Below are 13017 nucleotides of genomic sequence, written 5' to 3'. Positions count from 1 at the left end.
TGTGTGTGTTGCGGCTGCGTGTGTGTGTAGTGCTTACCAGGAAGCGATGTCTGTGTGTCCGTGCTCGGTGCTGGCAGTACAGGAGGAGAGGTTTCCCGAGCAGCAAAACGGGAATAGAGATCAGAGCTAGAACCACTAGCACTTTCTGTACCACGGCCTGGAACACATCAACAACATAGGGTGTGAGACACGCAAAGGCACACACTGACACGTAAAAACAGAGAAGGAGAAGCACCCATCGATATACAGACACACACACACAGACACACAAATACACAGACAGACACACACAGACACATACACACACACACACACACAGACACACACACACAAACACACAAATACAGTCACACACAGACACATACACACACAGACACATAGAAACACACATACAAACACACAAACACGCATACACATAGACAGACACACACACACACACAGACACATACACACACACAGACCTGGCCATGGTACAGCTCAGAGCTGGGAGACATGAAGAAGAACATGTCGATGAAGTTGACGAGGAGACTTGGACAACATCTGAATCCCAGGCCGAGTAACGCAGCCATTTATACACAACCAGGAACAGCAGGTACCCGAACAGCGAGGTCAGGAAAACCAGCTCCGGCAACAACACCAAGACTATCAACGCAAATTGCTTTCTGTGTCTGTGTGAGAGAGAGTGTGTGAGGGAGTGTGTGAGAGAGTGAGTGAGAGAGGGTAAGAGTGAGAGAGAGTGAGTGTGAGAGGGTGAGAGTGTGAGAGAGGGTGTGAGAGGGTGAGAGTGTGAGAGAGAGTGAGAGAGGGTGAGAGTGTGAGAGAGGACGAGAGTGTGAGAGAAAGAGTGTGAGTCAGAAAGAGTGTGAGAGGGTGAGAATGAGAGTGTGAGAGAGTGTGAGAGAGAGAGAGAGAAAGTGTGAGAGAGTGAGAGAAAGTGTGAGAGTGAGAGAGTTGTGAGAGAGTGAGTGTGAGGGAGAGTGTGTGTGAGTGAGTGTGTGAGAGTGTGTGAGTGTGTGAGAATGAGTGTGACTGGGTGTGTGAGTGAGAGTGAATGAGAGCGAGTGAGTGTGTGTGTGCGTCTGTGAGTGTGCGTGTGTGCGTTGGTGAGTGTGTGAGAATGATTGCGTGTGACTGAGTGAGTGTGCGTGTGTGAGTGAGTGAGTTAGTTAGTGAGAATGAGTGTGTGAGTGAGGATGAGAGTGAGTGACAGTGTGTGTGAGAGAGAGTGTGTGAGAGTGAGTGAGGGAGTGTGAGTGAGAGTGAGTAAGTGAGAGTGAGTGAGTGTGTGAGAGAGTGTGTGTGTGTGTGTGTGTGTGTGAGTGAGTGAGTGAGTGAGTGAGTGAGTGAGTGAGTGAGTGAGTGAGTGAGTGAGAGCTGCGGTTGATCTCACATGTAGTTGAAGAAGCCAAGAGTGACCCCAAATGTCATGTGAACGACTCCCAGAATCACCGACATCTTCATCTTAAAGGAATTCAGGAAACTCAGCTTGTTTATGGCCAAATGCCAGATCTGGGAATGAGGAACAGACTTCATCTTCATCACATCATCACAATAATAATCGAATAATAACAATAATAATAAAACAATAAAAATCTATTAATAATGTATTATCAATAACGATAATATATTGGCAATAATATTAATAATAATATTAACTCCGACTCCTCTCAGCCGCTGAGAATCAGAATCTTACAGGAGGCCCATCATGTGAAACAGGTTCTACCCAGCCCCTCCCCCACTATTACCCAACTAGCCCCACTCCCCCGCTCTTCCCCCAACTAGCCCCCCTCCCCAGCTCTTATCCCAACTAGTCCCTCTCCCCCGCTCTTACCCCAACTAGTCCCTCTCCCGTGCTCTTACCCCAACTAGCCCCACTCCCCCACTCTTACCCCAACTAGCCCCCTCCCAGCTCTTACCCAACTAGCCCACTCCCCTCTTACCCCAACTAGCCCCACTCCCCACTCTTACCCCAACTAGCCCCACTCCCCCTGGACAGTCAGAGATTTTGAGGGGTGGAGGGCAGGGCAGGGAGGGTGGGGGTAGGAGGGTGACTGAAGGCTGAAGGCCCGACCTCCAGTGATGGGGGACGCGGAGCAGGCCAGAGCCCCCCGAGCGGAGGGAACGGGCAGGTTGATATGGGGTTAGCAGGTCACAGAGGTGGGGAGGAGCCAGACCGTGGGGGCTTGGAAGGCAAGGACAAGGATTTTGAACTGTATCCTCTGGGGGATGAGGAGCCAGTGGAACCGGGTGGGCGAGGGTGGGAGTGATGGGGTCATGGAGGTTCTGCCAAACAGCAATGATTTACGACAAAAGTAAAATAAAACACAAAGCAAACGCAACAAAATGCTGGTGAACGAGACAACCAGGAGAACAGACCTGGAGATAAGGGAAGAATGAATTCACAGCAACTCACTGCTCTTACTAGGCAGAGGCAAACTACCTGATCTTTCCCATATACACTGTAAAGTGTAGTGACTGTATTTTGTGGGTGAAACGCAGCAGCCAATTACGCACAGCAGCGTCCCCACAAACAGTCGTGGAATGAGTGACAAAATTATTATTATTTTGAAGCGATTATTACCACCGAAAGCGATCCATCAATTGACTAACAACCAGGTTCTTATTTACTGTTGGTAAACAGTGTGTGAAGTAAGGAAACTTGCCCAACGTTTCGACCTGACCCGCCCCAGAATTGAACCCAGGTCCTCTCGCTCTAACCACTAAGCTACAGGACACCATGTAATAATAATAATCCTTGCATTTGATTAGCGCTTTTCACGTCAGGAGGACGTCCCAAAGCGCTTCACAGAACACACTGTAAAGTGAATTGACTGTATATTTATGGGCGAACGCGGCAGCCAATTGCGCACAGCAATGTCCCACAAACAGTCATTGAATGAAAATGACCAATTTATTATTGTTTTGGGTTTTGGAGGGATTATTATTAGGCTCTGTGTGGAGTAAGGAAACTTGCCCAAGGTTTCGCCCTCTGCCTGGAATTGAACTCAGGTCTCTCACTTGCAAAGCGAGTGCTCTAACCACTGAGCTACAGGACTCCAAGTAAGTAGGAACCCAGTTGTGAGTCGATTAGAGGATCGCTTTCTGGCGGTAACAATCCCTCCAAAAATATAAGAATTTGGTCACTTAATCCACGACTGTTTGTGGGGACGTCGCTGTGTGCAATTGGCTGCTGCGTTTTGCCCACAAAACACATAGTCACTACACTTCCAAATCGCTGACTGTCCAGCTTCTTGGGACGTGAAAGACGCCGTGTAGATGTAATGTGTTGTTGTTGTTCACAGTGTGTTCTGTGAAGCGCCTTGAGTCGTCGCCGAGACGTGATAAGGATTATTATTATGATATATTTACTGTGTAACCAGGCACCAAACTCACCGGATCGATACCAAACGGGTAAACACCCTGAACCACCCCCGAGATGTTAGGGTCCAACTGGTTCCCAACCAGCAACCTGCAAGGGGGGCGGGTTGGGTGGGGTGGGAGAGAGTAAGTGAGAGATTTGCATGTTCACACTCACTCACACTCTCTCTCACACTCTCTCTCTCATTCTCTCTCTCACACTCTCGTTTTCACTCTTTCTCACACTCTCTCTCTCACACACACTCTCTCACACACTCTCTCCCTCTCTCACACACTCACCAGCAGGACTGGTTGTCGACGTGGCTGCACATGCGGCTGACATGCCAGGCCGAGGGGAAGATGGCCAGCGATTGACTGAAACAGTCGTTGTAGACGAGGCCGGTGTAAAGCGAAAACAATCCCATCAGCAGCAGCAGATACCGACCCCCAAAACAGGTCTGCCAGATCTGAGGTCACAGGTCACAGGTCACCACTGCTCGTGTGTGTGCGCGCGCGTGTGTGTGTGTGTGTGTGAGAAACAGACTACAGGGAGTGGGGGGGGTCGGGGACTCAGACGTACCTCGTTTTCTGCTGATTTGACCTTGGGATCATTTTCCTCAAGAACCATCCACAGAGCAAAGAAAAACATCAGCGCTCCATGTCCCACATCCCCAAACATCACCGCAAACAGGAAGGGGAATGTGATGATGGTGTAAGGGGCTGGAGGAGAGAGAGAGAGAGGGTAAGACACAGCACAGAGCTCCCGCTACAGCCCCCTGACAGAGAACAAGTGTGTGAGAGAGAGTATGAGATGGAGGAACAGAATGAGACACACAGAGAGAGAGACTGAAGGGAAGGAGGATGAGGCTGACACACAACTCACCAGGGTTCACCTCCTGGTAGCTGCCGACACCGTACGCGTCCACAATGCCCTGGAAGCCAGCGGTGAATTTGTTTGTGCGACAGAGTGTGGGCGGAGTGTGGAGGGTCTGCACCTCGTTATAGAACGAGGGGACAGAGGAGCCACTGCGACGCTGTGAGGGGCAGAGACCAGAATCAGTGACACACACACGCACACAGACCCAGTGACACACACAGTAACATACATACAGTAACACACACACAGTGACACACCTACAATAACATAGTTATACACACAGTAACACACAAGTGACACCACACGCAACACACAGTGACACAGTGATGCATACAGTGACACACACACAGTGACACACACACACACAGTCACAGTGACACACAGACAGTGACACACACAGTGACACAGTTACACAGTGACACACTCACCACCCCAACCAATCTCTCTCATTCAGTCTCTCGCTCTCTCTCTCACTCTCACATGCTCTCTTTCACACTCTCTCTCACATGCTCTCTCTCTCACACATGCTCTCTTTCTCTCTCACTCACTCTCACTCGCTCTCACCCACTCCCTCTCTTACCGAGCCCTCCTCCAGTGCATGGCGGAGTCGGTGGAGCTGAGAGACCGGACACCAAACCTCAGCGATCAGACACTTGCCGTGACGTCGAAGTTGCACTGATTCAGAACCAAATAAATCGCTTTCATCTTCCTGACCCTGAGGGACCAGGTGTGTATCACCTTCACTGTGCGTTCCAACACCTGAGCCAGGTAACCCTCTGTTTGGCTCAGCACCTGTGATAGAGTGAGTGAGAGTGAGTGAGAGTGAGTGTGTGTGTGTGTGAGACAGTGTGTGAGTAAGTGTGTGTGAGTGTGTGAGAGTGCGACAGTGTGAGTGAGAGTATGTGAGACAGTGTGTGAGTGAATGTGTGAGCACACCCCGCTCTCACCATCTGAAGGTCATGGGTTCGTATCTCCAGGTCACGGAGGGTTTCCTCTTGCTCATCTGGGGTCAAAGGGTACGGGAAGAGGTGACAGTGAAAACTGTGAGACAGAGAACGTGAGAGTATGTGTGAGAGAGGTTTTGTTTTGCCATCGGGTGTCTGACACACACAGTAATCCTATTATTATTATTATTATTATTAACCCGGTGGTTGTTTAAAAGACTCCAACCCCAGCTGAGAATTCCCCAGATGAGATTGATAAATTTCTTTTGGATAAAAGGATTAAGGGATATGGGGACATGGTGGGTAGGTGGAGTTAGAATAGATCAGCCATGATTTTATTGAATGGCGGGGCAGGCTTGAGGGGCCGAATGGCCTCCTCCTGCTCCTAGTTCTTATGTTCTTATGTTCAAATCCCACCCACACGGAAATCCCAGAGATGGATTGTTGGACTGGAATGTGTGCGCTCTCTCTCTCTCCCCCTGGAGGGATGCCCCCTGCTTACCTAATTCCAGAGAGTATTAGACGCAGGTTGGCCAGAGCCAAGGCTTGGGGGGGGAGCCCAGCTTTCCCATTGAGAGAGAGAGAGAGAGAGTGCTGTCTGCCCAAGCTTTCCCACTGCTTGTCCAGCTAGGACCACTCTCCCCATTAGTTAGTTGGTTAGTTAGTAAGTTAGTTAAGGCTTTGGCTGCAGGGTTAACAGGAGCTGAGGGGGAGGAATCCCTGATAGTGTGACACAGAGATAGTTGGGGTGAGGCTGGGGGTCAGGGTTAGGTTTGGGGGTTTAGGGCTGGGGTCAGACTCGGGTTCTGACCAATCACAGATCTTCCTGACTTTCTGCCCAATCTGTTCACCCCAAAACGAGATGAGGAAAACGGTCCAACTGCTGGGCTCGCCCTGAGAGAGAGAGAGAGAGAGTCTGTGAGGCAGTGAGTGAGAGAGTGTGTGAGAGAGAGAGAGAGAGTGTGAGTGAGAGGGTCAGTGAGTGTGAGACAGTGAGAGTGCGTGAGAGTGTGAGTGTGTAAGAGAGAGTGAGAGTGTGTGAGAGAGTGAGAGTGTGTGACAGTAAGTCAGAGTGAGTAAGAGAGTGTGAGTGAGTGTGAGAATGATTAAGTGAATGTGTAACAGAGAGTGTTGAGTGTGAGAGTGAGAATGTGTGAGAGAATGAGAGACCGTGAGAGGTGTGTGGAGTTGTGGGTGGGGTGTGTGGCATTGTGTGCGTGTGGGGGTGTGTGTGGGTGATGTGTGCGTGTGGGTTTGTGTGTGTGGTGGGGGGGTGTGAGGGTGTGTGTGTGGGTGTGTGTGTGTGGGGGCGTACTGACTGTGTGGGGGTCTGGCAGCTCCTGGGGGTGGGGGCTTAATTGGATGATGAAGTGTCCACGACAAACTCTCCACAGCAAACGCTCCAAACCCAGAGCCCGACCGGGTCCGACCAGCCCCGAGATTATACTGTAACATAGAGACCGTCACCCACCCCCCCACACACCCTCACACCCCACCCCCTACACACACACCCTCCTCCCCTCCACACACACCCACCACTGACACTCACATACACTGACACACCCCCCACACTAACACTCACACACACCCTCACACACACCCTCCTCCCCTCCACACACACACCCTCACACACATACCCACATGCTGGTACACAAACCACACCCGTGCACACACTGACACACACCCACACTGACACTCGCGCACACAACACACAGACAGACAGACACTGACCTGAGTCTCGCTGGGCAGCTGAGCCGGGGTTTGGTTCCTGTTGGTCTCCTCCTGGTCGGGCCCTGTGAGAGGCATTCCAGCGCCATCTGTGACACAATCACTGGTCACACTCACCCTCAGCTCATTGATCACTGATCAGTGTAAACTGATCCGGTATTGGTTATTGATTACCTCTCTGACCAGCAGGTGTTGTGTCTCAGTGAGAACTGCTCGGTGCTGTCGCAGGTCACTGAGCCTCGTCACCAGCGACGATCGACTCTTCGTCACCTGATCCCAATTCCTGCTGAAGCTGCTGTGATTCCCTCCTGAATCCTCAACAGGTCCCGTGGGAGCGGAGCCGACACATCGTCCTCTTCATCCACCCGTGGCCTCAACCCAGCACGATGCACCTCCTGCCCAGGCTCGCTGCGGAGAGAGAGAGAGGGAGAGATTGTGAGAAAGTGAGGGAGTGTGAGAGAGAATGAGGGAGTGTGAGTGAGAGTGAGAGAGAGTGTGAGTGTGTGAGAGTATGTGAGAGTGTGAGGGAGTATGAGAGAGAGTGTGAGAGAATGTGTGTGAGAGAGAGCGTAAAAGAGAAAGCGTGAGAGAGTGAGGAGAGAGAGAGTGAGAGTGCGAGAGAGAGTGAGAGTGCGAGAGAGAATGAGAATGCATGTGAGAGTGTGAGAGTCCGAGAGAGTGTGAGAGAATGTATGAGAGTGTGAGTGTATGAGTGTGAGACTGTGAGCGGTGTGTGGGAGAGTGTCTGAGAGTGAGAGAGAGTGTGAGAGTGTGAGAGTACGAGAGTGTGAGAGTGCGAGAGAGTGAGAAACAGTGTGAGAGTGAGAGAGTGTGAGAGTGAGAACAGTGTGCGACAGAGAATGGTGAGAGAGTGGAGAGTGGAGAGAGACAGTGTGAGAGTGAGTGTGAGAGTGAGAGAGTGTAAGAGAGAGACAGTGTGAGAGTGAGAGATGAGATGGTGTGAAGAGTGAGGAGAGTGTGAAGTGAGATGTGAGAGGAGAGAGAGTGAGAGAGTGTGAGTGTGAATGAGTGTGAGAGTCACTCACACAGGGTTCTCTCCAGCTCCTCACAGCGACGGATTTCCCCCACAAAGCGTCTCTGGAACAAGTTCACGTTCTCGTTCAGCTGAAAACACACAGTGACACAGTCACTACACCTTACAGTGTTTGCTGTGAAGCACATGGTGTCAGGCGCTGGGTCAGAGTTAGGATTATTATTGTTATTGGAGTGAATGTTAGACACCACAACATGTGGGTATGTGGGTCAGACACACGGCTGATCACGGTGGACAGGTTTCCCTGTGTATAGGTGTGTGTGTGTCTGTGTGTGGGGTGGCGGGCGGTGTGTGGTGGATGGGTGTGTGGGGGTGTGTGTGTGTGAGTATGTGGGGTTGTGTGGGTGTTTGGGGTGTGGGTGTGTGGGTGTGTGGATGTGTGTGGGTGTGTGTGTGGTTGTGTGGATGGGTATGTGAGTGTGTAGGTGTGTGTGTAGATGGGTGTGTGTGTATGTGGGTGTGGGTGTGTGTGTATGTGGTGGTGGGTGTGTGTGTAGGTATGTGTGTGTGTGTGGGGGTATGTGTGTGTGTGGGGGTGGTATGTGTGGTGTGGGGGGGGGTATGTGGGTGTGCGTGTGGGTATGTGGGGGTGTGTAGGTGGGTGTGGTGTAGGTGGGTGTGTGTGGGATGGGGTTTGTGGGTGTGTGTGGGTGTGTGGTGGTGTGGTATGTGTGTGTTGTGGGTGTGTGTAGGTGTGTGTGGGGTTGTGGGTGTGTGTAGGTGTGTGTGGGGTATGTGGGTGTGTGTAGGTGTGTGTGGGTATGGGTGTGTGGTGGTGTGTGTGGGTATGTGTGTGTGCTGTGGGTGTTTGGGTGGGTGTGTGTGGGTAGTGTGGGTGTGTGTAGGTGTGTGTGGGTATGTGTGTGTGGGTGTGGGTGTGTGTGGGTATGTGGGTGTGTGTGGGTTATGTGGTGTGGTAGTGTGTGGGTCTGTGGGTGGTGTGTAGGTGTGTGTGGGTATGTGGTGTATGTGGGGTATGTGGTGTATGTGGGGTGTGTGGGGTATGTGGTGTGTGTGGGTGTGTGTGGGTATGTGGTGTGTGTGGGTGTGTGTGGGTATGTGGGTGTGTGTGGGTATGTGGGTGTGTGTGGGGTGTGTGGGTATGTGGGTGTGTGTGGATGTGGGTGTGGTGGGTGGTATGTGGGTTGTGTGGTGGTGGTGTGTGGGTATGTGGTTGTGGTGTTGGGTATGTGGGTGTGTGTGGTGTGTGGGGTGTGTGTGGGTATGTGGTGTGTGTAGGTGTGTGTGGGTAGGGTGTGGGTATGTGGGTGTGTGGGTATGTGTGTGTGGGTGTGATCACGGTGAGGGGGGGGAGGGGGGTCAGTAAATACTCACGTCTCTGAACTGGACCAACCCGATGTCTCCGAGTTCAGCCAGCCAATGATAAGCGGATCCCGACTGAAGGTACAACTGAGCCAAAGACATGGTCTCCCCCCGAAACAGGGACCCCATCCTCACTGCAACACCCCCTCCCTCCCCCCCCCCCCTGTCTGTGTCTGTCTGTCTGTCTGAGTCTAAATCTCAGTTCCCCTTCTCTTCTGTCTGTCTGTGTGTGTGTCTCTCTCTCTCTCTGTCTGTGTGTGTCTCTCTCTCTCTGTCTGTGTCTCCTCTCTCTGTCTGTGTCTCTCTCTCTCTGTGTGCGTCTCTCTCTCTCTGTCTGTGTGTCTCTCTCTCTGTGTGCGTCTCTCTCTCTCTGTCTGTGTGTGTCTCTCTCTCTCTCTCTGTCTGTGTGTGTCTCTCTCGCTCTGTCAGTGTCTCTCTCTCTCTCTGTCGTGTCTCTCTCTCTCTCTCTGTCAGTGTCTCTCTCGCGTCTTGTCTGTCTCTGTGTGTGTGTGTCTCTGTCTGTCTGTCTCTCTCTTCACAATGAAGGAAATCTCTCGGTTCCTCTTCTCTGTTGCAATGAATCTCGTGTCTCAATATCTTACTTTTTGCCTCTCACAGTCTCTATGACTCCTCTCTCTCTGTATTTCTCACCCCCCCCCTGCCCCCCCCTCCCCCACCCACTCCCCCTCCCCCCACCCCCTCCCCCACACCCCCACCGCCCCCCAGTCTCTCACACTCAGTCCTTCCCTCTTTCCGCTTTTCTCACTAAACAGAAACTTGCTGTTCCTCTCTCACTCTCTATCTCTCTCACTCTATCACTCTATGTCTCAATCTCTATCTCCCTCACACTCTCTCTGTCCCTCTCACACTCTCTCTGTCTTCCCTCTCTCTCTCTCTGTCACTCTCTCCTCTCTCTCTCTCTGTCCCTCTCACTCTCTGTCCCTCTCACTCTCTCTCTCTGTCCCTCTCACACTCTCTCTCTGTCCCTCTCACACTCTCTCTCTCTCTCCGTCCCTCTCACACTCTCTCTGTCCTCTCACACTCTCTCTCTCTGTCCCTCTCACACTCTCTCTCTCTCTGTCCCTCTCACACTCTCTCTCTCTGTCCCTCTCACACTCTCTCTCTCTGTCCTCTCACACTCTCTCTCTCTCTCTCTCTGTCCCTCTCACACTTCTCTCTGTCCCTCTCACACTCTCTCTCTCTCTGTCCCCTCTCTCTCTCTCTCTCTCTCTGTCCCTCTCACACACTCTCTCTCTCTCTCTGTCCCTCTCACACTCTCTCTCTCTCTCTCTGTCCCTCTCACACACACTCTCTCTCTCTCTCTCTCTGTCCCTCTCACACTCTCTCTCTCTCTCTGTCCCTCTACACACTCTCTCTCTCTCTCTCTCTGTCCCTCTCACACTCTCTCTCATTGGATCAGTCCCTATTTCCGCTTTTCTCATATGCTTTCCCCTTAAAGCGACACCTCCCTCTCCACCACAAAATCAATTCTGGTCCATAGACCCTAATTTCCCCTCCACTCTGACACTCAAATAACAACAATAATAATCTTTGCATCTGACACAGCGCCTTATCACATCTCGAGAATCTCAAAGTGCTTCACTGTAAAGTGTAGTGACTGCATAATCGCTTTCCACGAGTAATAATCCCTTCAAAAAAGATAATAATTTGGTCACTCATTCCACGACTGTCTGTGAGACGCTGCTGTGCACAATTGGCTGCCATGTTTCACTCACCGAATACACAGTCACTACACTTTACAGTGTATCTTGTGAAGCGCTTTGAGACGTCTCGACGATGTGATAAGGCGCAATAACAAATACAAGGATTATTATTGTTTATGATTAACCAACGCCGTTCTCTTTGTGTCTCTATCTCTGCCCTTTGCCCTCAGCCTGTGACCTCAGTCTTGTGACTCAGACTCTGAGCTTGTGAGAGTGACTCACATCTAAACGGGAAGTGAAACACCAGCTTCAATCGTGTTTATTGTAATATCTCTGTTTGCGTGACACACGCAGAAATCCATCACTGTGCTTAAGTGTCTCCAAACTAAACTGGGATTTACATTCATCCCACCTTCACATAATAATCATCCTTGGATTTGATACAGCGCCTTATCAAGTCTTCGAGACGTCTCAAAGCGCTTCACACAATATATTGTAAAGTGTAATGACTTGATTTCAAGATCCTCATCCTCACCTATAAGGCCATCCACGGCCTCGCTCCCTCCTACCTCTCTGACCTACTATCCCCCACGTACCTGCCCGTACCCTCCGTTCCTCCGGCTCCAGTCTGCTCCACATCCCCCGCCCCAATCGCCCTACCATCGGTGGTCGGGCCTTCAGCCTCTCGGCCCCGAGGCTCTGGAACTCTATCCCCCAGTGCCTTCGCCGCTTCCTCCCTCTCCTCCTTCAAGGCCGGTCTCAAGACCTTTCTCTTTGACCTTCAGCCTTCAGCTCCGCTCTCGACTCTACCCCCTCCTCGCTACCTCCCTTCCCTCCCCTCACCCTGACCATTTACCCCGTCCTCGCTCCCTCCACAGCAGTGTCCCCACAAACAGTCGTGGATTGAAGTGACCAAATTATTACTTTTTTGAATGAATTATTACTTCCGTAAAGCGATCTGCCAATCGACTAACAACCGGATTCCTACTCACTGCTGGTAAACAGAGGAGTGAGTGTGTGCGGAGTAGGGAAACTTGCCTGAGGTTTCGACCTGACCTGCACAGGTCAGAATTGGAACAGGTCCTCTCGCTTGAGAGAAAGTGCTCTAACCACTGAATGGAAATCCAGAGAGAGATTGTTGGAATGGTCGCACTCAGTACACCTCCTGCTGACAGCTCAGAAACACAGGGGAGTCAGAGTCGCCAAAGGGAACAATACTGTAGAGAATAACATTGTAAATATCATTGAGAATCTAACCCAAAATAGGCAGTGTCGCTGGGCATTGTCGGACACACACCAGGACATGTCTGTTCCCGGGTGGGTGGGGACACAAGGCCTGGTCACTACCTGAGACCACATCAGAGCTGAGGCTGACATGACGAAGGCCGAGTTAAACAATAACCTTTGATCTGGTTGTGACTCTGTTTCTTGGCTGCCATTCCCCACATCCTCACAGGAGGCTCTCAGCGGTTCAGTCACTCGCTATCTCCCTCGACAGCCATTGTTGTGGGTTCGTTCCCCCCCCCACCACGTCGGGGACTTTGAGCTCAAAGTCCAGGATGGAGAGAGAGAGAGAGAGCACTGGGGGGAGACTCCGTCCTTTGGAGGAGACGTTAAACCTCACTCACAGGGGGAGCGGGGGAGCCAGGGGGAGGGGAGCCAGGGGGAGGGGGGGGAGCCAGGGGGAGGGGAGCCAGGGGGAGGGGGGGAGCCAGGGGGAGGGGGGGGAGCCAGGGGGAGGGGAGCCAGGGGGAGGGGAGCCAGGGGGAGGGGGGGAGCCAGGGGGAGGGGAGCCAGGGGGAGGGGGGTGAGCCAGGGGGAGGGGAGCCAGGGGGAGGGGGGGGAGCCAGGGGGAGGGGAGCCAGGGGAGGGGGTGAGCCAGGGGAGGGGGGTGAGCCAGGGGGGGGGGGGGGAGCCAGGGGGAGTGGGGGGGAGCCAGGGGGAGGGGGGGGAGCCAGGGGAGGGGGGGAGCCAGGGGGAGGGGGGGGGAGCCAGGGGGAGGGGGGTGAGCCAGGGGGAGGGGGGGAGCCAGGGGAGGGGGGGGAGCCAGGGGGAGGGGGGGGGAGCCAG

General features: G+C 52.5%; 2 protein-coding genes across 2 annotated transcripts in view; both read right to left on the bottom strand.

Annotated features, from left to right (window-relative positions):
- The window catches only part of LOC121851011 (V-type proton ATPase 116 kDa subunit a2-like), a 7174-nt gene extending 190 nt beyond the window's left edge, over positions 1 to 6984 (bottom strand). Inside the window, 14 exon segments of the mRNA XM_042344429.1 lie at positions 38 to 157; positions 462 to 538; positions 541 to 668; positions 1391 to 1509; positions 3394 to 3469; positions 3658 to 3824; positions 3938 to 4077; positions 4241 to 4391; positions 4815 to 4891; positions 4894 to 5026; positions 5182 to 5275; positions 5990 to 6072; positions 6498 to 6632; positions 6910 to 6984. Coding sequence (XP_042200363.1) covers positions 38 to 157; positions 462 to 538; positions 541 to 668; positions 1391 to 1509; positions 3394 to 3469; positions 3658 to 3824; positions 3938 to 4077; positions 4241 to 4391; positions 4815 to 4891; positions 4894 to 5026; positions 5182 to 5275; positions 5990 to 6072; positions 6498 to 6632; positions 6910 to 6984 — 1575 coding nt within the window.
- LOC103187833 (V-type proton ATPase 116 kDa subunit a2) overlaps positions 1 to 7173 on the bottom strand; it is a 23923-nt gene extending 16750 nt beyond the window's left edge. Inside the window, exon 1 of the mRNA XM_042344444.1 lies at positions 7081 to 7173. The gene's annotated coding sequence lies outside the window, so the exon portion shown is untranslated. The remainder of the gene's footprint in view (positions 1 to 7080) is intronic.
- Between the last annotated feature and the right edge of the window lie 5844 nt (positions 7174 to 13017).

The sequence above is a fragment of the Callorhinchus milii genome, unplaced genomic scaffold (genome assembly GCF_018977255.1).
Source record: "Callorhinchus milii isolate IMCB2004 unplaced genomic scaffold, IMCB_Cmil_1.0 Scaffold28, whole genome shotgun sequence".
NCBI classification, from domain to species: domain Eukaryota; kingdom Metazoa; phylum Chordata; class Chondrichthyes; order Chimaeriformes; family Callorhinchidae; genus Callorhinchus; species Callorhinchus milii.
The sequence above is the reverse complement of the archived record's forward strand: the minus strand, read 5'-3'. Positions and strand labels throughout refer to the sequence as shown.